Source organism: Camelus bactrianus, chromosome 21 (genome assembly GCF_048773025.1).
Source record: "Camelus bactrianus isolate YW-2024 breed Bactrian camel chromosome 21, ASM4877302v1, whole genome shotgun sequence".
Lineage (NCBI taxonomy): Eukaryota > Metazoa > Chordata > Mammalia > Artiodactyla > Camelidae > Camelus > Camelus bactrianus.
In genome coordinates, this window is record NC_133559.1 from 14,766,577 (window position 1) to 14,791,533 (window position 24,957).

The 24,957-nt window shown below is 42.9% G+C and overlaps 1 protein-coding gene across 2 annotated transcripts in view; it reads left to right on the forward strand.

Annotated features, from left to right (window-relative positions):
- The window catches only part of PBX1 (PBX homeobox 1), a 316,263-nt gene extending 306,623 nt beyond the window's left edge, over positions 1-9,640 (forward strand). For both annotated transcript variants that reach the window (XM_074349737.1, XM_074349739.1), the window contains one exon: positions 8,145-9,640. In XM_074349737.1, coding sequence (XP_074205838.1) covers positions 8,145-8,165 — 21 coding nt within the window. In that variant the 3' untranslated portion in view covers positions 8,166-9,640. The remainder of the gene's footprint in view (positions 1-8,144) is intronic.
- The last annotated feature ends 15,317 nt before the right edge of the window (positions 9,641-24,957 follow it).

A 24,957-nucleotide genomic window follows, 5' to 3' on the forward strand; every position in this document is an offset into this window, starting at 1 on the left:
AAAAATCAAAATCCCTTTGATGGCCTTAGGTCCTCATTGTCAAGTAATATAATCATAGCTGGCATGTCACTTGCTGGGTAGGATACTGAGTGTGGCATGTGAATTAGCTCTTTAAATTTTCACAGGAAGCCTACGAAGTATGTGGGCACATCATCACCACCGCTTAGAGATGAGGCGACTGAGAGAGAGAGAGATGCTCATTACCCATTCTCCCAGATAGGAGGTGCTGGATCAGAATGTGAACCGAGGCTGGCTGGCTTGAGACCCCTTTTTTGAGTTGGCTATATTTCCATATGCAATGACTGCATCCATCACACTAGGCTTCATGCCCTAGAGAAAAAAAAAAAGACATGAAGACCATCTCAGTAACTAAGTAAAAGAGAAAAAGCTAATAAAATGAAAAAAAAAATGTTGTTGGGACACCAATTATTATTAAGGGCTACAGGATACTTCAGATGTATTATAGGCATGTGCTTGTAATTTGAAATTATAAAGAGTAATCCTCACCTAATTCTCGGTTTAACAGTAAATGTGTCAAAGACAAGAAGAATATGTAAATATGTAAAGAAAAAGAAGTTTAAGGCAGCTCACCAGTTTGGTCCCTACCGGAAAAAATAAAAAAGGATTCTGCCTTTACTGGAAACACTGGAGAAACTGCTGAGTGCTGAGTGTTCTATTTTTCAGTCTTAGGTTTTAGAGCAAGGTGGGGTGCCCGAAGGTACCAGAAGTCAGGCCCATCACTGCAGTTGCACGGTCCCAGCTGAGCAGGCTCTACTCCCCCGCCAGTTGGGGACTGTCAGTTTACAGCCTATTGGAATTGCTGTTACTGTTGAATAGAGAAACTCAGCTACATCTTCAGTTGTCTTAAGCACAGAAATTGGTATTCACTAAAGATCTGGAATTTGGCGGAACAGAGCGAGGGATTTTCATTTTAATTCAGTTCAGGTTATCAAACATTTCTTGTTTGCCTGATGTGCACTGACTCTGCCTTTGAGAACCCTCCCACACTGTTGGTGGGAATGTAGTTTGGTGCAGCCACTATGGAAAACAGTATGGAGATAGCTTAAAAAACTAAAAACAGAGTTACCATATGATCCATCAATCCCACTCCTGGGCATATACCCAGAGGGCCAGAGGGAACTCTAATTCAAAAAGATACATACACCCCAATGTTCAGAGCAGCACTATTTACAATAGCCAAGACATGGAAGCAACCTAAATGTCCATTGACAGATGATTGGATAAAGAAGTTATGGTATGGGTATATGTGTGTGTGTGTATATATATATATATATATATATATATATATATATATATATATATATAATGTAATATTACTCAGCCAAAAAAAGAATGAAATAATGCCATTAGCAGCAACATGGATGGACCTAGAGATTATCATACTAAGTGAGGTAAGCCAGAGAAAGACACATACCATATTACTTATATGTGGAATCTTAAAAAATGACACAAATAAACTTATTTACAAAACAGAAACAGACTCACAGACATAGAAACAAACTTATGATTGCCAAAGGGGAAAGGTGGGGAGATAAATTAGGAGTTTAGGATAAGCAGATACAAACTACTATATATAAAATTAAGTCCTACTGTACAGCACAGGAAACTATATTCAATAGCTTGTAATAACCTACAATGAAAAAACATGTGTGTGTATAACTGAATCCCTAGGCTGCACACCCAGAAACTAACACAACATTGTAAATCCACTGTACTTCAATTTAAACAACAACAAAAAATCTCTGCCTTTGAGAAATTTCTGTTTGTGGGTGACAGAAGATGAAAGATACAAATAAAATAATTTCAGTGGTAAAAGAAAGACCTGAATTAAAGGGATATCTAGAAGGCAAAGTCGACAAACTCACTTAGAAGTAGGCATGAAGGAAAGGATGGGGTTCTGGTTGGAAACTGTGAGCCACTCAAAAAGACAGAAAATTAAGACAAGCAGACTTTGCAAACTGGGTGATGAGGGCAGTTTGGGGCATCTTGGGTTGAGGTATAATTGGAGATCCAGGTGGAAACCCCCAGTAGGCAGTTATGTTTCTGGATACTAAGCTCAGGGGTGAGGCTGAAGTTGAAGATAATGGCTCGTGAGTTGTCAGCATAAAAGATGTAGTGGAAGCCATGGGGATGGATGAGGTCTCCCCAGGGGAGTGTGTGGAGTGAGAGTAAATGGTCAACACAAAATCATGATGGTTAAAAATGGGTTTGACCAAATACCAATATCAGAAAGCATATTAAAGCTTTGGGAATGGACAATATTATCATATAGATCTTTCCTGTTCCTAACTTTTTCAAATCCACTCATTTCAGGCATATGCCATTTGTTCCCTGTGAATAGATGCAAATTATAATTCAATGTGTAATTCAATGTATCCTATTGAAAGGCAGTACTTAAAAAGAAAAAGGACCCCCAAAGCAAACACAAAAGCCTGCTCTGCATGTGGCCCTTCACCTACTCGCACTAGAAGACCTTGGGGTGGGGGATGTAAGTGGGATCGAATAGCTTTTTTGTGAATATAAGTCTGATATAAACAGTGGTGTCTTTGTGACAAGGATGGAGAAATTTAAGATACCGAACTGAAAAGAAAGCTTACGGTATTTAGTTAGTTGTGTGCTGACCTCCTCACACCTTTAACTATGTCTCCATATCTCTTCACATTCCGGTTTCTCTATCATTCCATTGACAAACACATGTTGAGCCTCTTCTCCAGGTAGGCACATGTCAAATGCCAGGAGCACAGAGAGAAACAGTATTTGGTTCTTGCCCTTGAGAAACAGAATACACTCGCAGGAGTTTTCTAATTACCAAAACGTTCCCCATTGGCATAGTCCTTTATATCTGTCCAAGAAATCTCCTCTTCATCATAGTGATGGAGTTCTATGACATGTCTGTGAAGGAGGTAGGGCAATCACGATTATTATTCATATCACGTATATGTGATATTAAGCATATACTATGTATATATATTGCAGATTATTATTATGCACTGGTAGCTGAGACACAGGGGTGGAGTGACCTGGGGAAGGTCAGTCCGTGGCTGAGATCCAGATCTTTTGGCCAAGTGTTTTTCTGCTAAGGGGAACGTTTACCCCCCAGCGCTCTCACCCTGGGCACCTTGCCTTTGCAATGTCCTGGTTGTCTATTTTATCTCTTTCAGCTGACAAATTGGACAGGCCCTTGGGGAATACGGACTCAAGAATAACTTGCCTTTGGTCAAGTGCTAAGTCCCACAGGTGTAGGACAGACCTTGGAGGAGCCACTAACCCTCTCACAGCTCCCCCTCAAAACCCCTACTGTTTGTCTGGAGGGAAGTATGCTTATCAGTTCTGTATGTACCAGGGAGCAGCTAGCAAAACCAAATTAGCTCAAACTGGCTGCCGTTCAGGTCAGCTAATTAAATTAGCTATTGTTGCATTACTGATAAGGACAGTTTGGAAAAGGAAAAAAGCCACTCATCCCAGCAGCCATAAGGCTAATGCCAAGAAAATGTGTTAATGGGAACACTCTGAATGGAAACCCCTCTGACTAGCAGCAGTACCTAGGGGTCGTCGGTGGACTGTTCTCCTAGCCATCTGCTCTGAGCTCAATGCTCCCAGCCCTCTCTGGCTCTGATCCTTGTGGGCACAGCCGCTCTGCATCTTCCTGGTACCCAGCTGCAGCCAGGGCAACACTTTCCTTTTCCCACCATGAACTCATCTTCCTGGGAGTTTTGAGAGAAATGGGAATTTTTCTGGGAGAAAACTGCTCGCCCTTGTGGGTTAAAATCTAATCTCCCCATAGCATAAAAGCCAGTTGATATTTGCAACAAAGCCAGAAAGGAAGGAAGGAAGGAAGGAAGGAAGGAAGGAAGGAAGGAAGGAAGAAAGAAAGAAAGAAAGAAAGAAAGAAAGAAAGAAAGAAAGAAAGAAAGAAAGAAAGAAAGAAAGAAAGAAAGGAAGGAAGGAAGGAAGGAAGAAAGAAAGAAAGAGAAGGAAGAAAGAAAGAAAGAAAGAGAAGGAAGAGAAGGAAGAGTGGGGAGAGGAAGTAAATGGCTAGAAAGTTCCTAAAAGACTACGTTTTTTCTTTTCAGTGTCTGTTGCTTTGCTTGATAATAGCCTCTCCACCATTATGAGCAGCCTCATTGAGGCTGTAATCAAGTTGGCTGCTACCTTCTGGCTGAGATGTGCACACATGGACTTGCTCTATGCCAGCTGGCCTCTGTCCTAGGACCCCGGGTCTTGAGTAGACAGAAAACAGGAGAAAGTGTTATGTGTTCGCTCATTTTAGCAGCAGTCCTTCGATGAGGACTTCCCCCCTACCCTGTACCCCCTCTGCCCTCAGCCTCCACCCTCCTCAACTCCACCCACCAAGCTGTCCTGGTTCCATTTTTTTTTCCCCCAAGACTAATCATCCAGGTGTCTTTAAGTGCTGTGAGCCAACTGCTATCTTTCTGATTTGTTCCTTTGCTGCTTAGATTAACCAATCTGTTTCATGCAATCCAAATGATTGTTTAGTCCAACCCCTTTCTTTGACAGAGGAGGCTGAGGACCAGAGATATTAAGTGATTTCCTCAGAATCACACAGATAATAATTGGCAGATTGAGTCTAGAGCCCAGGTCCCTAACTCCATGAGATGCTGCTGCCTGAATACATCTCTGGAGAAAGTGAAGGCAACTCTGCGAACTGCCTGCGAGTCTAGGGGGAGAAATCCTCAATGGTTTCCCTCATCTTCATGACTCCCTTTTCTTTCTTTTGTGTCTGTGTGTCTGTGTGTCTGTGTGTGCATGTATTTTCTCAAATTGAGGTGAAATTCATATATCATACAATTAACCATTTTAAAATATACAACTCAGTGATATTTCGAATATTCAACAATATTGTACAACAAGCATCTCTCTCGAGTTTCAAAATGTTTTCATTATCCCTCAAAAACATCCCTACCCATTAAATAATCATGTCCCACTCCTCCCTCCCTATCACCTGGTACCTTTTGTTCTGCTTTCTGTCTCTGTGGATTTGCCTATTACGGATATGGCATATAAATGGAATCATATAATAGGTGAAGTTTTTTGTTTGGCTTCTTTCAATCAGTATAATGTTTTCAAAGTTCACCTATGTCGTAGCAGGTATCAGTACTTTGTTCCTTTTCATGGCTGAATAATATTCCATTATCTGGCTATACCACATTTTATTTATCCATTCATCTATCAATGAGATTTTTGAGTTGTTTCTACCTTTTGGCTATTATTATGATGTTGCATGAACATTCACGTGTAAGTAAGTTTCTGTGTGGATGTGGGTTCATTTCTCTTGGAAAGATACTGAGACTAGAATTGCTGGGTCATATGGTAGCTCTATATTTAATTTCTGGAGAAACTGCCTAATTGTTTTCCACAGCACCTTTCTACCAGCAATTCTTTTTGGACTGCACCTTCCTAGACTTTGTCCAGTTTGCCTCTGTGGCCCATTCAGTGGCTTGCATCTTGTAGGTATAACAATGGGGGAAACATTAATAACTGTAATAGGAGCCACTAAAAAGAGAATGATCTTTTTGGAGAAAAAGAAGTGTGAATTTTGCTGTGTCAGCATGATAAGGTGGGTGTGAAGACATAAGAGGAAGAGTGATGCTCCTCTTTGTCATATGGGGAGATGAATTTGGAGCACTCAAGGAACAGAAAGGAAAGAATGAAAGGTAGAAAGAAGAGGGAGGAAAAAGGGAGCCTAGAAAAAAGGGAGCAGAAAGTTGAGTACTGGGTACTGGGTAATGAGATTGCTCCCATCCCAGAATTCTTCTGTAAAATATACTCTCAATTACACACACACACACACACACACACACATTTTTTTGTCTTGATGTTGGTGGTCGTTGCTAATTCTCAAGAGGGGGTTAAATTTCACATTGGGCATGAAGTGGTTTGAGACAGAAGCAGAATTCAAGGAGTTTCTCGAGGTACAGACACAGACAAAGGTAGACACCCCTCCTCTCTGTCACACCTCATTTACTCCCACCTTGAATTAGCAGAAATTTGGGGAAGGTATCACCCTTATTCAAGCTGTGGAATTTCCCTCCTTCAGAAGAGGTCGAGATGACTCCTTTTTCTTTTGATTTGTCAGATTTTTATTTCAGTTTTTTTTTTAAAGTCTTGGGTTAATATTCTCCCTAAGAAAACAAGTGAAATAGAAACCTATCATTGAAATTGCCCATGTGTAAGTTCTTATATGTGCACTGTCTGTCTCTCACTATACAAAGTGAAAACTTCACAGTTCAAGTTTATTCTTAAGCCCTCAGTACCAATAGCTAGAGTATTTTCTGCTGAACCAATGAATATTATAATTGAGGAAACCAGTAATAGCGAGGAGAGGACCGTGGTGCTTACTTTATAGGGCAGCCTGTAATTATAGTTGGAAAAATATGATATAGGCTGTGTTCTGCTGTGATGTGATATGTACTTACTTTCAATTTAGAAGTAAATTCTCTAAGTCTCTGATTCTTCATCTGCAGACAGGAAAGTTTAACTCTCCTCTCCCTTAAGCTCCATCATTCTAAGCTACTTGGAGAATTATCAAAGCTAGTGAAATAGATGAGAAATTACAGAAGTTTGTGATTTGGGTATCATTTAATGGAATAATTGAAAGGAAAACCTTCCAAGCCTTTAAGATAAAACAAGGAAAAGCCTTGCTAGAGAAGCTGTTCTAAGGGACTTCGTTGTGAAAAATCAAGTTCTCTATCACCGCTCATTTTGAGGGGTATTAGGGGAGACTGAGGCCACTGCTTTTCAGGTGCAGGGTGCTAATTCCATGAGAACCAGCCCCACCTACAATATGTCGTTGAGAAGATGTTATTAGTGCTTCTGACCCAGGAGAAATCTGGCTTTCAAGAATGTCAGTTCAATCAATTGTCCTATTGAGAATTTAATGGAAAGAAGTAGCCTAGCCCTGGGCAAAAGGGTAATTTCACTGCATCCAGTAAAGTGAATATAATGATTGCTTCATATCTTCCTTTATAGTCTTGTAAAATAATACAAAATCATTACAAAATATGTAAAATTGGAGGCGTTTCTTCAAAATTTTATCACCCTAACATAACAATGCCTTTTTTCCATTATTCTCTTTTAATCTGGGTTCCTATATATGTGTATGATGAGTGTTTTGGCAATTTATTGATCGATTTATTTTTAAAAGCTGGTCTAGCTGAAGTTGACCAATAGATGAGTCTATGGATTAGAATTACTGGGTCTTTTCCCAACTTTGCTATCCTTTCTCTTTCTTTCCTCTTGGTCCCCCAGCCACAGAATGGGGACACTGACACCCTTCCCCGCCCCCATAGTGACTGGGGGTGAAGCATCATGTCTGTGAGTTCTTCTCAATTATTCAGTGCAAGTACAAATTAATATTAGATATATTACTAAATTTTGATAAAAAAAAACTTTTCTCTAAAAAATCTGTGTTAAGCTTGGGTTCTGTATACGATTCACTAAAAGAGAAGACAGTTCTATTACGTGCCCTTTCAACCTTCATTGACTCTTCGTAACAAGGTCAGGAGAGGTGGCGCCTTATCAATCCTTTCTAACTGGAGGCAGAAAAGTGAGATGTAGGGGAAAACCGGGGGACTCAAGCTAAGAGCACGTCGATGTAAGTCGTGGGTTTGCAATTTATCAGCTGTGTAATGTCAAGCAAGTTACTTCATATTATCTGGATCAGTTGCTTCCTCTGTAAAACATGGGTGATAATAATTATTTCACAGGGTTGTTATGAGGATTAAACAAGCTAATGAAGGGGAAGGGCAACCCAAAGGATTCACTTTTTCTTTCTTAAAAAAGAAATTATAAACAGGTGACTCCAACTGAACAATTCCTAGTATTTGTCATAGAGAACTTTTTTCTCCATTTATATGAATGAAAAAGTAACCTCAATTTTTGATGGCTGATGAGCCGTTTCCCGAATCATCGAGGGCCAGGCCTTCTCCGTCTCCTCCTCTTTTCAGCTGGTTAGCTGCTTATTGAGATCTTGCCAGAGGGCGGGCAAAAGAAATAAAAACAGAAATCGGTCCATTTGACTCTTTGATAGCGGTCCTGATGAGAAATGTGTGGGGAGAGGGTGTGAAAGCTGTGAGTCAAACTGGAATTCTGCTTCTCACCAGGAAATGGCAAGAACCTACTGATGCTTGGATGCCCTCGTGATGACAGCTCCTCCTCCTCCCTCGACTGAAGAAGTGTCTTCCTCTGCCTAAAAAGGGGTCTCTCTTCCAGAATGGAGCATACTGACTTGTGGAGGAGCAACAGGATACCTGCCCGCCAGTCCCATCAGCCAAAACAACTCTGGTGAGCAGTGGGTTGGCAGATGTTGTAACTAGATGACTGTTGCCTCAACTGAGTCCCAAAGCAATAATCACTTTTCTTTCTCTTCCCCACGAATCCAGCAATTAAATGATCACTTGTAAGCATTTACTATGTACCACCATCTAATATAAAATATGGTGAGGACCTGCGTATATAAGACAGCTTCTCAACCCTCAATAAAATTATAATACATTAAGAAAGCAAGAGTTGTGCATGTGAAAATACAGCTAACTACGAAGGGGAGAAGACAGTGAACACGTTTAGAGCATCTCCCATATTCCAGTCACTGTGCCAGGTGCTGTACATACATGATTTTATCTAATCCCCACCACATCCCTGACACACATTTCTATTCTTGTTCCTTGAGTGGTGATGCTGGGAGTCAGAGATGCTCAATAACTTGCCCAAGATCACGTAGTGAGAAAAGTGTGGAGCCTGCTTTCAAGGTTAAAAGGATCTAACTTTGTGGTTAATGCTCTGTTACCCACTGCCAATGAGAGGAATCAGAGCTTGAGACATGTATGCCACTGGGTCAAGATAAGACTCTTTAAAATACCTCTCAGTAAAACCCATTGACCAAGTTTGCCCCAAGTCTGTTCATTGGTTTGGGAAAGACGTCCAGCCAAAGAATCCACATCTGGATTCTAGGGGCAGGGAGGGTGGAGAGGAAATGACAGCCCTCTGGTCTCAGCTCAGCCATCATCCACATGCGTTCATCTCAGCAAGTTGTTTCCCTTTTGCATGCCTTTGTGTCATCACCTGTAGAGCATTTCTAGATTGTCCATCACTGGGCAGGTGGATCACGTACCAGCAGCCCTAATGTCAAGAAGACTTGAGTTTGGATGCTGGCTCCATCCTCAAGCAATGGCTGCTGGGCAACTCACTGAACCATCTGTAAAGTGGAGATAATAATACCTACCTCAGGGCCTTTGCCCTTACTGTTCGTCCTCCTTGGAATGGTCTTCCCCACTTATCCACGAGGGTCACTCTTTCACTCCCTCTAGGTCTTCACTCAACTTACTTTTTCAGTGAGACTTTCCTTGAACATGATACCCAAGTTGCAAACCATCTGGCATTCCCTGTCTTTTTTCCTCATTTTATTATATTCCTTAACACTCAACACGTAACATACTATATATAGCACTTAATTATCCTATTTATTGCTGTTTCCCACCTCTAGAATGTAAGCTCTCTAAGGGCAGGTTTTTGGGGGTTTTCTGTTTTTGTATTCTTTACTGCTGTATCTCCAGTTTCTAGAATGATTTAGATGCTTAATAAATGTTTGTTGCATAAATGACCGGTTGTTGTGAGAATAATGTGAGTCAAGTGCTTTGCACAGGACCTGGCATATAGTAAACACTCCATATGTGTCATCTGTTCGTTAGTATTATTTTATTATTATGTTGCTGCACCTCAGTGGGCATATGTTCTCCCCTCTGGGTAACCTAGGATGAGCATTCTGACTTTCTTGGTGAATGTGAAGGTCTGACTCTGTTGAAATGAAGCTAGAAACAGGGAGGGAAATAAGGGAGAGGATTTGCATGGTAGCTACCTTCAAATACCTAAAGGTGTGGTCACCTGGATAGAAATTCCAGGAAGCATATTTCTGCTGCATAAGAAAGGATTTCTACAAAATTGGATGTCTAGTGATGGAATAAACTGTCCCGGGAGATAGTGAACTGCTCATGCCTAGAGGTCTCCTAGAAGCTGGATAATCACATCTTACTGACCTTGAAGATAATCATCATAATGAATGACAAGCCTGGAATACAGCCAGGGGGATCACACACTTAGAGAGCCATGGAGATGCGTAGGAAAGCATGGCATCTCTAGGGGTAAGATAGATGGACAGTCGATAAGAGTATTGTTTAATGTATATAGTCAAAGAAACCAAGGATATGTGATCAGGAGGCTGAGGACGGGTACTCCCTTAAAAGTCAAAGTCAGCTTCCAGATGGGAGTCAGTTTTCAGACCCAGAACCCGTTGACAGAAGGAGAGGCTGGTGCCCAGGTAGAAAGACTGTATAAATTTAACAGCATGTGTCTATAGCAATGATTCTTCTACTCCATCCCCAAAAGGTCCCTGGCTATTTAATCAAGTTAGCATAGACCAGGGGAAGAGGGGAGGACATCTAGTGTGTGGACCTAAGGGAGTGTGTACAAAGAATGAAGATCTTTGCTTCCTCTATTTAATGCCCCAGACAGCATCCCCCACAGAAGAGGCACTAAGCAACCACACAGACAGAACGACAGAATGACTAAGTGTGAGTCCATGGATCTAGTGAGTACACTGTGAGCCAGACCCAAGAAAGTTGGCACCAGCCTCTTTTTCTCATTGGTCACCCCAGTGCCACCTAATGGAATATTCATGGTGGCAGGAAACATGCATGGATTCCCACTCACTAAGCCCAACCTAGCTACTGCAATTGCCAATGTCCATGGGGCAACATAGACCAACCTGAGCCCTCCCCCACCAAGACGGCATCATTCCAAGAAGATAAACCAGCTGCTCGGTAGCAACTTGACACATGAGATCCCTTCTACTCTGTGAGAGACAAGAATTCATCTTGATTAGGATCAACAGCTATTTCACATTTGAGTTTGCCTTTCCCACCTCCAAGGTCTCAGCTAGTACCACTCTTTGAGGGCTTCTAAAGCATATGACCCACAGGCACAGGGTCCTACATAACACCACAGCATCCCAAGGAACACACTTTATAGCAAAGGAAGGGTGGCAGTGAGCACATGACCATGAGTTTCACTTTCTCTGTGATATGCAGCACCACACAGATGCAACTAGCGTGTCGGAGTGAGTAAATGGATATTTGAAGACATCACCAGCTTGGAGATGATACCTTGAAACGATAAGGCTCCATCTGTCAGAACATACTATGCACCTGAAATCAATGACCGTGACGTAGTACTGTGTCCCTGATACACAGAGCACGTGGGTCTGAGACCAAAGGGGAAAAGTCCTGAGGAACCTACTTCCATCACTTCCAGTGACTGACTTAGGGGATCTGTACACCCCGTTCCCATCTCTCTCGCCTCTGTGGGTTGGAAGTCTGATCGCAATGAAATGATGCTTCCTTCAGGAGAACAGCAAGTCCTCCTGGACCACAGGCGGCGGCTGCTCTCTGGGCACTTAAAGACCAGACAGCAAGAAAAGAAAACAGGGGGGACTGACTCTGATTAGGTACCAGTGCTGCTGCTCCCAATTCGAACAGGGAAGAATATGGTTGGCATCCAGGTGATTTGGGTCATCATGCTTTTCTCAAACATGGTATACACACGCGTACCCATATCCATACATGTGTACGTGTGCACACTCAGCACATAGCTACGTGCCATGGATCGCCTTTTGGTCCTGTTACCCTGGAGAACATGAACACAGTGCTCCAGACCAGGCCTGACAGACCAGCCCCCAAATCAAGGATGTGCTATAGACATTTTTTTTTGGCTTATTGCAAACCTGCCCAAAACTACTTCCCTCACATCCACCCCCGGGGTCCAGTGGATTTTCTGCTGCAATCTGGCCCTGGCAGGTCCCCGCGGAGCCCTCCCTGGTCCAGAGGAGAATTTCTCAAGGAAGTGCTGCCTGTCCTGGGATGTTCATGCCATTGGCCTTTCCCTGCTTTTTATTTTTTTATGTCACCTGTCATTCTTTCCCCTACGAGGTGTCCCCACTGGCAGAGAATTGATCCAGCATAGAGCAGACCCTATTAAACTTCACTCTTGCCTCTTCAGCAGATTTCTCGTTGAGACCTGCAGTATTTCCTTTCTGGGAGAAAGAGATGGGAGCTTGAGATGGGAGAGGGGACCATGGTTTGTGCATCACTTGCGCTATTTCATCTTTTTTATTATTTCATTCGACTGCTGTGCAGATGCCTCATAGGATGCCATTTTAATTGTGATGGCTTTTACAGAAACTCTGTCTCTGCTGTTCAGAAAAAGGCAGTAAAACTTGCTAAGTTTGGTTTGCAAGCTTCTGGTTCATATGTGCAAATAATCAAAAAGGAGAGACTCTGACTCAGAAACCTGCCTCCTGCCCTCCTTCGATGTTCCTCAAGCTTCACTTTAAAAGAACAGAGGGGAAACCCAATATTGGCAGCTATGAAACATTTTCCAGTTCTGTTATCTGCTCCCAAACTCCACCGCTGCCCTCTCCCAGCTTCATCCCCTCATGCAGCCCTGAGCCAAGGTCTGGAATCTGTAGTGCTGCCTGCAGAGGCTGGCTGAGGGGGTTGGAGCAAGTGAGTGGTGAGGCTGTGATCTGTGCTCTGCTCAATCTTCCTTTCCTCGTGAGAGCTTCTGAAGCCACTTCCCTTGGACACCCTGACCTTCAGTTGCACTTTGGTTTTAGAAGATGACCTTCAGAACATCATGTGATAATGTGCTGACGCCTGGGGGCCTTTAGCAAGCTGTATCCACGTGGCCCACACTCTTCCCTGATGGGTAACATGAACACACACACACACTCACTCACCTACTCATGGACTTTCTCCTATGATGATCTTCTCAAGGGTGAGGACTAAACCTAAATATGTTCATCATGGTAGGCACTGGACTTGGACCAGGTTTTGTGACGATGGAGAAATAGGGTCTGGAGACAGGATGAAGTCCAACAGTAAGGCAGAGACAGGTGCCACCCACACACCTGCATCCAGTCTGGTGCTCGATGCACTGAGCCCGCAGTGCTTGTAAATCATTCTTTGAGCTTTGGAAAACATGTCTCCTGGCTATGCTGTCTCTAGCCTCGTACGCCTAAAGTGTAAATCTCTGCATGTGAGGGACAGCAAAGGAGCATGAGTCAATGGCTACTGCCCCTGGACAGCCAGGGGAGGGTGGGGCCCCGCGCTCCTGGTGAGTTTCAGGCAGACGAGGCCCTGAGGCAGCAGAGGTGGGAGGATGCTAGAGAGGAGGAAGTGAGAACATGCCACTGCTTCATCCTCACCCACAGCACGAGTGTGGTACACGTGTCCGGTGCCCACCTTCTTCCCCCGCGTTCTCCTGAGATCTAACATCCTTGGATGAAAGAGGGGCTGAGATTTTGCCAGCATTCACCCCAAATCTTGTCTGCCCCGAGCCTTATGAGATACCTTCTCTTGGAGAGCCTCTCTTGGAGAAGGCACCTTCTCTCTGAGGTGTGCGCTGTGTGGACCACTCAGGAGGCCTGGGCGGCTTTCCTGAAATCACAGGGAGTTAGAAGGGATCTGAGAGCTCAATTCATCTATTTCCCTTATTTTACAGAGGAAATTGACCAGCTTCCTCATCTGTGCTTTGCATTCATTATTTCGCTTAGTCCTCACAATGACCCTCTGGGATGGGTAACATCACTCCTTGCAATTGGGCAGGAAATTAAGTACCAGAGAGGTGACCAAACTTGCCCACATAGATTGCTAGTGGTGAGGTCAGGGACTGACCCCGGGCACTCCGACTCTCAGTCTGAGAGTCTTAATTCTCAATTAGGGGTTCCTAAATGTTAGTCTAAGGACTCACGTTGATGCTTGAGAACATTTTCATTCTTCTGTGACAAAATATGAGCCATATACCTATGTCCACAGAAGCTTGCCAACTCCCTTTCATGGAAAAGGCTTTTTTATGATGAGATGGAGTCTTTCCTACGTTTTTCATATAGTTTCTGTCTTCGTGTAATTATAGCGATAATAACTGGGGGTGGTTTGTATATTTGCCCGGCAAAATGAAACACTGGCAATAACATGACAGTCCTCAATGTTATTAAAAATTAAAACTCCCCAAGTCTGGGAACACAGTACCATCCTACGATGCCATTTATATTGTCGCCAGCCCTGTTGGCGAAGATGAGCAGGGGGTTCCTGCAGGCATTTGACGCGTCAGGCTTATCCGGCAGCTGTCACCACTCCATGGCCAGCAGCGGCCTCAGCACCGTGAGGGTAAGACCCTCCCCTCACGGAGCTGAAAGTCCCTGCCTTGTTCAGCTCTACGTAAAGTCCCAGAGATACTATGGGGTGTCCGTAAGGAAGGAGAGCTTTTTCGTTGTCACAGAAACCTGGGGGCTCAGGAAGTAGCCGGGCTGATTTAACCCTGAATTTGACCATCCCTTCCCATCTCTGGGTACAGATAAGAGAGATAATGCAACGAAACAAAGAGAACATACCTGGTGTGCCCGGCACTGCGCTCCTGGCCCCAGGTGGAGAAGTGCAATCGAAAGGAAGGATGCTGTGCAGCGCACCAGGCTGCATGCCAGGGCCATCGCTTACTAGGTGTGTGATCTGAGCAGGTTCCTTTTTGACTCTTGCAGTGCCGCTGTGACAGTAAAATTACAGAACGTAGATGAAGCACCTAACTCAGGACTAGTCTGTACTAAACGCTCAGTCAGCTTTACTTTCTGTCTCCTGTCGCTCATGTCCCCCCATTCCTGCTTTGCCTCTAGGAGCCAATCGAGGCAAAACTGAATCTGGGGGGGCTTTGGTGCCCTCATGTCTACACTCCTGCATCCTTGGGTTCTTCCAGCCAGAAAGAATGCTCTTTGATATCCAGATTCGCACTGAGTGAGTAGCTCAGAGTTTATGATGAAAGGTGAATGCTTAAGTAAAGAAAAAATTCTGGCAGTGGCATTGCAGACCCCACAGCGCCCAGCTGAAGGGGCTACGCCACCCCAGGGTCCCCGACCCACAGCTGGTGGGTCCCCGGTCCCCCTACCCAGGCAGGAGGCAGGTGCTGGTGCCAGGCTCTGCTGTCATTACCCATCCTTCTCCTGCTCTGTGCACTTGCTGTTACAGCTGACACCTGGGATGTCACATTCTGACATATGAGGCTACGGGGGTCAGGTGGGGAGGGGTCGGGGGGAGGACTTGGCCTTCACAGCCAGGTACATGTCAAACTGAATTCCACTCATGATTGGGTGTCAGGCTTAGACCAGGAACGGATTTGGATCAGAGCGATCTACGGAAGTCAAATGACAACGTCTGTCTGACTGGGGCTTATCCGACAGGACGTGCTCCCCGGCAGGTCCCCGGGCCCGGGACAGAGGCTGCACGTGGGGTGGGCACGTGGCAAGTCGTGGTGCCTTACCCTCCTTTGCCTTGTCTTCAAATTTGTCGCAGCTCGTGTTTGCTGACATTTGAGCAGATTGTACTTATGCAAATAGGCTATTTTGCTTGATTTTGAGTCTCCTACATGCGTGAAGACCACTAACTGTCACCAAGGTTTCTTTCCACAGTGCTGACTAACAGCTCGGTCACTCACCCAGCTGCAAGGGAGAGGCCTGGCAGGGGAGGAAGAGTGTTTAATATTGATGTGAGTCCTGAATAAATGAGGATTTGTGAGCCCGGGTTAGAAGGCGTTCAGTAGCACAGGCTTTGAATTCAGTCAGAACCGAGTCTGAATCTCTGAGCTCATCCCTGTTTGCTTCAGGGCCCTGAGAAACTTTATTTCACCTCCCTGGGCCTCAGTTTTTCATCTGTAAAATGGTGACATAATAACATGTACTACATGGGAGGGATAAATTGGGAGTTTGAAATTTGCCCCTCTTGGGGAGTGATGGAAATGTTGGCTATCTTGATTGTGGTGGTGGTTTCATGGGTGTAGACATGTATCAATATTCATCAAATTGTAGATCTGAAATATGTGTAGTTTACTGTACAGAAATTATACCACAATGAAGGTTTGTAAAAAATAAATGAAAATGTGTGCAAAGCCGTTTACAAAAGGCCTAGAAAAAATACAGGTCTTGGTGTTATTATGGGAAGGTTTGAATCTACTGTTATTTTAGTTCTGCCACTTTGTCATGATTCTTTATTTTTCCACCTGTAAAATCAGAATAATAAGAGGGTGCCAGAAGGAAGAACGTGAGAGGAGCCCCAGCAATTGGTGGACTGGAGAGACGCTTGGTAGAAGCAATTTGCGCCCCTTTGGGAAGGTTTTTAGTGGAATGTTCAGCCCTAGGAATTTCTGTATTAAATTCTACAAGATTCGCTGTAGTTGTTACAGAAGTACAGTTTTGCTTTTGGAAACCTGAAGTAGAAAGATGAGGATGGCTGAAGTCTGAGTTCATAAGGGGACCTAAAATCATGATTAACAGAAAATCAGTTTCTCGCTCTCTTGGAACAAGTGTAGAAAAATAATAAAAAAAAAATACTTGATTGAAAGGATACCTTTATGTCTTTGCCCGACCATGAAGTGGGGGTGGGGTGGGGACAATTGGGGGAAAGCAGCCAATCAGGGACCTCCAGAAGTTTCCCCTTCTTTCTTTCTGGAGGGCAGCCCAGGGGGCGGCGGCAACCTCACATCAGCTGCTCTAAGACAGTGAATGGCGGGCAGCGTCGGCAGTTTGCCAAGAGGCCGAAGAAAGGCAGGTAAACTAGAGCATCCCTGGGTACCACTGCTGAGAAAAACAAACAAACTCAGATGAGAGGTTACAAAACAGACTGAGCTAAAAGAGGAGGTCTTCAGTTTTTGAAGAGTCCAGCATGGTTGTCATACAGAATCAACCAAATCTTTTTTTAAAAGATTTTATTATGAACATTTCTGAACTTGCCCACAAGTACAGAGCACAACATTACCCATCATTCAGATCGAACAGCTATTTTTCCGCCCACATATGCTTCATTTTTTTACCCTCTTTTAATCTTCTTAGTAATTCAGTATCTGCCTTCAGTTTTTTTTTTTGCACAATACCATGGTCAACATCTACCAGGTTTAACAATTATTCATTAAGAATACCCAGTCTCGCACCACCACTTTAAAGAGCTAAAAACTAAGTTCAAAAGTTCAAAACTAGATACAATTCTATATAATAAGTTAATATATGGCACAGGTGAGAGTGGAGAGGCTGGTTTATTCACTGTTGCCTTAATTAGTTAATTTATTCAGAAATGTAAGTTTCAAGACGAATTTCAGATGAACTACCATTTCGGCAAAAATATCAGAATGGATAAGATTCTCTACATGTAGCACCAAAGGCAGGAAAGAATACACTTGGCTTCCTGAAAAAGTTCTTGCTCACCCCTGACCCCAACATAAGCAATGCCAAAACAACATAAATCAGGCAAAATTTAAATAAGCACTAAAAATTAGGAAGCAAATGTTCAACCTACATAACAGACAAAACGTTTACAGCTCTTCAGCACAGGCATGCTTACAAATCCAATGAAAGACTTGGTTCTCCAAAAGGAAAAGTGGGAAAGGATTCTCTGCCTTAATTCACAGACATTTCGTGTTGCAATGTCAATTTTCTGCCCGCCCTCCTTCACCCAGAATCCACAGGGAGACTTCCTTGGCAAAGAGGTCCGGGGACACCATAATGACTTATGTTCTAAGCAGTCCTTCATTTGACTTCCCTGTAGCTCACCATCTTATTTATCCCAAATTTCACATTATTAGGTGCATGTGTTTTGTAGTTTGTGGAGTTTTCCTGATTCATTAAAGAGGAAGCCTTCTCTCCTTTTCATTCTTTCATTAAAAAAAAATTAACATCAATGGATTAGTAGATTTCAAGGGAGAAGAGTTAAATGAAAACATCATTACTGTACCATCTTTAAAGATACATCCTTGGATGGTGTTTTGCAGCATTTAAAAAATTTAGTGGAATTGTATGAAATCACAATGTTTTTCCTTGTATTTGAAAAAAGATACTCAATGTGAGAGTGAGAAATATCTGCAATTATTCCTATTAAAATAAGACGTGGTTGCAACTTGGCCATCAAGTCAAGATCTGCCCAAAAGGAAGAAAAGGCCGCAGCTTGGGCTCACATCCATTTCTTCAGCGGGAGGCATGTTGGCAGGACCAAGAATTGGTATCACCTTCACACACGGTGTCTCTATACAAAACCACTTCATCCTTCACGTAGCTTCCTGGAGTGACGTTTAGTAACTGACCAAGTCAAATGACATCCTCCCTTTGAAAAGAGTCTGGATGAGAAAAAAGCAAAAAGCCACAACAGCTGTCACTGAGGGTGAATGGCACCTTCAACATCCCAGATTTAGCTGAATATCATTAGGTTGGATTTGGATAGCGGAATACGGCTGATATTTGTGCCCTTCAGCAAATTCTATATTTGATTCTCTTATCCCAAGGGCTTTTGTGAAATAGGGAGTATCATATCGGGAACAGAGCTGCAGTCAGCCTCCTAGTCATTATAGTGGAATAAATGGTGATACGTGTAACACCCATCAATGTAAAAGCCAGTGGGGTGGGGAGGGGGGTAAGGAGAATGCGGCACGATTACTTTTTGACAGTTTGTCTGGCCTCTCCGTGTATGTGCTGGCTGAACTTTTATTACTTATTTCTTATAAAATCTCAGAAGGTGATCTTATTTTTCAGCTATTAAACATAAGCATAGGAATGAACCCTTGGAGTTATGTGATACTTGTTTTTGTAGGAGCTCAGAGACAAACATATAAATATATTTTAAAAAAATACACTGACACAGAGAGATGATCTGGCTTATTAAGCAGTTTATCAATTATGAGTCTCTATTAGCAACATAGGGCATCTACAAAATAATGTTTATTGTTCTTTGTAATGATGAAAAATAGACATGAAGAATGTTAGAGAGTAGTGGTTGTCAGGTCAATGTAAGAAGAACTGTTTGACAACTGGAGCTTGCCTGTGATGGGATAGAATTGGTCCTGCTTCTTCTGCCTTATGTACTGAGATACCCAAGCTAGAAAACTTACTTCTTTACCTCTCCCATTCTCTACCCATACTATGCCCATGTTATCACCAAATTCTTTCCACTGCTAAATGGTGATGGAGTCTATTACTGTGTGTCCTCTCTCATCAACACGGAGTAGACTTTTCCAGTGTGGGTATTGCCTTATCTGTCAACACCCCTCCACCCACAACCTGTGCTCCAGCTACTGTGGGACACCTGTAACATGACCCACATGCTTGCTAAAGATTTGGTACTTCTGCCCACGTCTTGCTATCTAAATTGTCTCCATCCTCTCTCGTCCTCACTCCTCTCTCATCCCTCTTGGTTGCCAAACTCACTTTTTTCCTTCAAGAGCCAACACACTGTCACATTCCCCCAGAAGCCTCTTTTTGAGCCCCTTTGTCTGAGCAGGGCCCCTTTCTACACTGCCTAGTAAACTTGTACATAGCTCTTTTATAGCATTCATCAAATCTGTCTGCAATTATCTATATATTTGTGTGGTTCCTCCTCTGCACCATATCGCCATTGCTAGTGTGTTCCAAATAGATGGTCTATGACATATTTCAAGGATGTAGAATAGGAGAATTAAGAATCAAGTAAAAGAGTAAAAGAAATCAAGTTAAAAAAAAAAGGTTTAAAAAAAGAGCTTTTAAGTCTCCTCTATCTCTTCAACTTCCGAGTGTTTGAATTCCTCTGATCCCTAGACCCCAAAAGATACTGAGCTTTCTTGTAAATAAACAGAGAAATAACACGTTATCATAGAAATTTGATTTTTAATGTCTTTGAAATGTATTATTCAGCAACAGAATTTATATGATAAATATTGAGCGTGTTACTGTCATTCGTATGCAACACTTTTGCCCAACTGTGCACATAAGGGAAACTTCTCATGACACCCTTGGCCAAGGTCACTGGAAGACCCAGTCCCACCTTATTGTGCCAACAACAATTCTATCCAGGACTTTTGTCCTCTAACACGATAACGTGGTGGTTATATTAGAATATAGTTTTCAGAGGAAGATGGTTGTAGATTCAATTTCAAGTCTACCATTTACGTATGATACACTGCAAACTCACCCAATGTTCTTGAATATGGTTTTCCTCATCCAAAAATGGTTGTTGTAGGGATTAAACAAGATCATGTACAGAAAGTGCTTCACAAAAAACTTGCTACATTAATAATTTTGTAAGCGATAATTCACAAAGTTATCATTGTTGGCAATGTTGTCATTGTAAAAGAACAGATCTAAGAAAAATCACTTCCCAGATGTTAGGTCTCCATGCTTATAGGAAGACAGAGAGGACGATGGTTTTGGATGATTCTTTTGAAAATGACACCCTCACTTCCATGGCTGAGCCCTTGTTGTAGTCTGCCTAGAGATGGATACAGATGCAGATTTTCCCCCCATTGATCTTGGAGGTATTGATGTTACCAGCATTGGAATTCAGGTCTCCAAAGGGTCGGACAATTCCGAGACTCACTGAGCATCACCTTCCTAAAAGACAGTGACCAAAAACAGAGGAATATGGGGACGAAAGGAGACAGCGATGTACAGAACCTGTCGAGGCTTCCAACCCCCTAAGAGATAAGAAAGATGTTGGGATCTCAGCCAACACCCTTAAATAATAAGGAGTGATGGGAGAGAAAAGCTGACGGTCTGTGACACGTGGCATGTGACTTTCTAGTGACCCAGAGACTAGATTTGTTCTAAGTGAGAAGAGCTTGCGTGGTGACATCAAGAGCAATTTCCAAGGCAGCAAGTAGCTCATGTCCCCCTCACAAAAGCAAATGACCAGAAGGAAACATTATCCAGAGGACAGGAGCCCTGCCTTGGACACTAAATTGACAACACATTATTAATCTTCTTTTGAACTTTTCACCACACCCATTCTGGCATGGAAAGTTCCCTCAATCAAAAAAAAAAAAAAAAAAAAGCCATCTCTGAGGCTTTGAATTGATCAAATTAAAGGCGTGGTACTTTAAAGGGCTGCTTTTGCTTCATAGAAGAAATTCACCGAATTTTGTTTGCGTTGCTCTAGACTTCGGAAGTGAAAACCCCAGTGGGCTTGATTCCCATATGTGGGTGTTCATGGCACTCGTGATGGCTGCAAAAATTCTGGAAACAACTTGAATGCCCATGAAAAGGAGACATTAAACGAAATAGGACTATCAGACTATGGAATATTTTGTAGCTACTGTAAAGAATAAACATGAGTTACATGCTTCAACCTGAGATGTGTCCAAACATCCATTGTAAGGGGAAAAAAGCAATTTTCAGAGTAATGTATAAACTGCGTTTGTATGAGCAAAGGAGAGGATATGAAAGAATTCCCCCAAAATTGTTAATACTGAGTACTTAAGGAAGTTGGGATTGGAGGTGGCGAGGTCCTTAAACATTTCATTATATTACTTTTTGACTTGTAACAAAGACTGTAGATCATGTTTACAATTATTAAAAATCCAGTTAAGCAAAACAAAAACCAAAAAACAAAAAACAAAGAATCACACAGACACTGTTAGGATATGTAATAGGTGGAACAGCTTCTTGATTTAAAGATTACACTCCATGACTCAGTTTTCTCAGCTGTAAAAATACACAAACAAAAGATGGTGGTCCCTGAATGCATAATTAATTAGACACATTGAAGTTATTTTCATGTTGGTTACGTAGAGTTCACTGTCCTTGAAACTTACTCAGTTGGATGCCCTTTCCCACCCCTTCGCGGAATTTCATTCAGGCAGGTCTTGCAGTGTTTGTTCATTTTCAGCTATAAATGGGGTAACTTAATTCATTATTACTCCCTTTAAGGTATTAAAAGGTCCAATCCATTCTCACACCATAACTTCAATTTGTGATGCTATCCACGACTTCCTTCCTCTCTTTAACTCATGCACAACTCATGGTTCAAGTACCCGTAGTTGGTCAGAAGGCATGATATTATCTTTCTCTCTTTGTCTTACCACCTCCCCGTTTTGTCTTCTGGACATCCTGAGGCCCAAGCAGGGGGAAGGGGGTTAGGTGAAAAGGGATAAACTTTCGTGTCACTGATGCCACTGCAATCCTTTCTTGGCTAATCTTGACTGTCTGGGTGGTTCACCTCATACTCCTAAAGCACTCATCCCAACAGGTGACCCTCTTATAAAATGACTTGAGCCCAGGGACTTTCCAGAGGACCCACCTGGCCATGGGAAACTCATTCATCCTTGCCAGACCATGGGGCGGTAGCATAGCTGGCTGTCTGATTTTGTTCCCCTCCCCATCCCACCATTGTGCATGGCCACAGCTGCTTCCCAGCCTTCTGAATTGTAGGTGGGGAGCAGCTGCCAGTCCAAGTTTCACAAACAATCTCAAAAACAGGCATCCAAGGGCCCTTTCACCCCATCTCTCTCTGTCAGCCCTAGAGCCCACAATTCTACACTTCCTAGATATTCAGTAGGGCAGTGAGAGACTTTTTCCCACTTCTCACAGGCACTGTTAATCTCTGTGAGTATTTCTCTTGGGTCCTCATTACTTGATTTGGAGGAAGGCAACCTTGGAAAGGAAAATAAATGGAGAAGAGATTATCACATCCTCCCTGCTAGACTATAAACCTTCCTTCAGTGACTCTCTAAGTCTTCCCTTTGAAACTCTGGATGTGTTTTGCATTCACTGCTGCCTTTGATGGGGTTGATGGCTGCAGGAGAGGTTCTGCTTCTTCTGAGTATATGCTGCTTCTATTTCTTCTCTTTAAAATGAGGAGTTACTTCTCATCCATTGTCCTCAGCTTTGGGCTTTGAGCCAAGATTTCAGGACACTGGGGAAAGTCCCACTCAACATGCTGCTATCTAAGAAAAATGCTTTTCTTTAGCCCAAGAATTCCTCAGGAAAATTAGAGGGTGGAGTTTCAAATCCTTCAAAAGAAATAAGCCAAGTCATAAAATCAGAGACGTTTCAGAGCTTAAGGACATTTTAGAAATCACTGCCTTTTCATTATCTAGGAAGAAAACATATTCCAGAAAGGATGATCAATGTACCCCTGGTCATGGCTGCAAGAGGTAGTTGAGGGCAGTGATGGGTCTACTGACAGAGTCCTCACTTGATGAAGGCAGAGGTGGTAGAAATTACTTTTTCCTTCACTATAATGCTTCTCCAGCATCATCATCATCTTAAATTTATCACTAGGGGCGTACTGGGAAGTATTTATGACTGACTGAACAATGTTTTCAGGTATCAAGATTATAGTAAAATATATTCACCGGGAACATAATTTAAAAAAAAAACTGAAGCAACAGGAATTTTTACATATTCTTCATTTTGTTTTTATAAGGATAGGGTAAGTGACATGTAAATAAATTTATGTCAGGGCCTTATCCAAAATGAAGTTTTTAAGATAGGTCATTTTTGGATGAATCCGGTCAATACAATTTCTATTTAAAAACTGAAATCATAAACCTTTATATTTCTGTGGGGTTTTTTTTTTGCCACTTCCAAAAAGCTCTTACACACATCGTCTGAAATTCTACACTGAGAAGTGAGGTTAAATTAATGACCTTGAAGCACTGTGAGTGCCTTTTGAATTATTCAAGCAAGACGGAATTCTGTTCTGGGTAAATTAGTTTTAAGTGTGGTATTTAAAATAATCCTTCCACCTGTGATATTAGTGGGTAAAAGTTCTCAACTAACTAGAATGTTCCAATAACCGAAGGACTTTCTTTCTCAGCCATTTCAAATGTTGAATTGCTATTCTGATATCCTTACGATGGGCAGACACTGGTGCCTAAGACAAAGTCTTTGGAGCTTTTCCTCCTCGATATGGGTCAAGACTCTTAAATTATATTCAAGAAATCTGTACAAAGAAAATAATTGGACAAGTGTACGAAGCTGCTTTGTTATGATACTCTGTGCTGCATTATTTTATAATTTCTGATATTAACAACATCAATGTCTAATAAAATAGAAATGGGCTCAAAGGTATTACATAACAATGAAATGGAATTCTGTACAGTCAATAAAACTGAGATGTAGAAGACAATTTAATGACATCTGAATATGTTAATGCTATTTTGTCTAGTGAAAGTTTCAGGCCTCAGGGGGTGTGGCAAAGATCACAGTTGTGTTTTAAAGCTATTTATCTGTAAGTCTGTATGTACTAGCAAGCGTACTGCTGAGAAATGGACACCTTTGGCTTCCTGCTGCTGAGGGTCTGTTTGCACGAGCTGATGAGACAGATATGAGACGCAGGAGATCTTTATGTTTTGGGCTGGAGGAAGGTTGGGGATGGAGATACCCAAGAAGATGGAAGGAAAAGAAGACGAGGATGATTTCAGTGATGTGGACTCTGTTGCAAAACCCAGCCAGAGTGCCTGGTTTTGAGACTCAATTGAGAGAGAGGTTAAGGAGGGAAGTTGAAGGCTCTGTTGGTTAAAACTTCCAGCCTCTGGGCACGCATGGTGCCTTGAGGGCCTAGGTGATGCAGCTTCAGAGACTCGGGGGAAGGCCATTGGTCCACCCTGTCCCCAACCTCCTACTCGGCTCTGGGTGGCACCAGGAGAGGAGCCAACACGGCAAAGGCAGCAGTCACACGGGTGGAAATGAGGCTGGTGCAGAAGAGAGGTGAGGTCCCAAGTACATGCAAGACACACCGTCACCGGGAACCCTGGGAAATACCACAACATGCCCTGAGGGGGAGCTGAAGTTCAAGGTGAGCAAGTGGGGGCTGGGGTTTATCACTTTGTGCCTGCATCTCACGCCCGGTCTCAACCTCAGCCCTGCTGACATCGGAGGCCAGCTCGTTCTTCGTCGTTGGGGGCCACCCCGTGTCGGCTGTTCGGTAGCATTCCCGACCTCCACCCACTAGGTGCTAGTAGTCACCCCTCCCTCAGTTGGTGACCAAAAGTATTTCCAGATATTGTCAAACGTCCCCTGCGGGAAAAGCTCCCCAGGCAGAGAAGCACTGATCTAATGGAACAACAACCGCAATCCCAGGTGGGTGA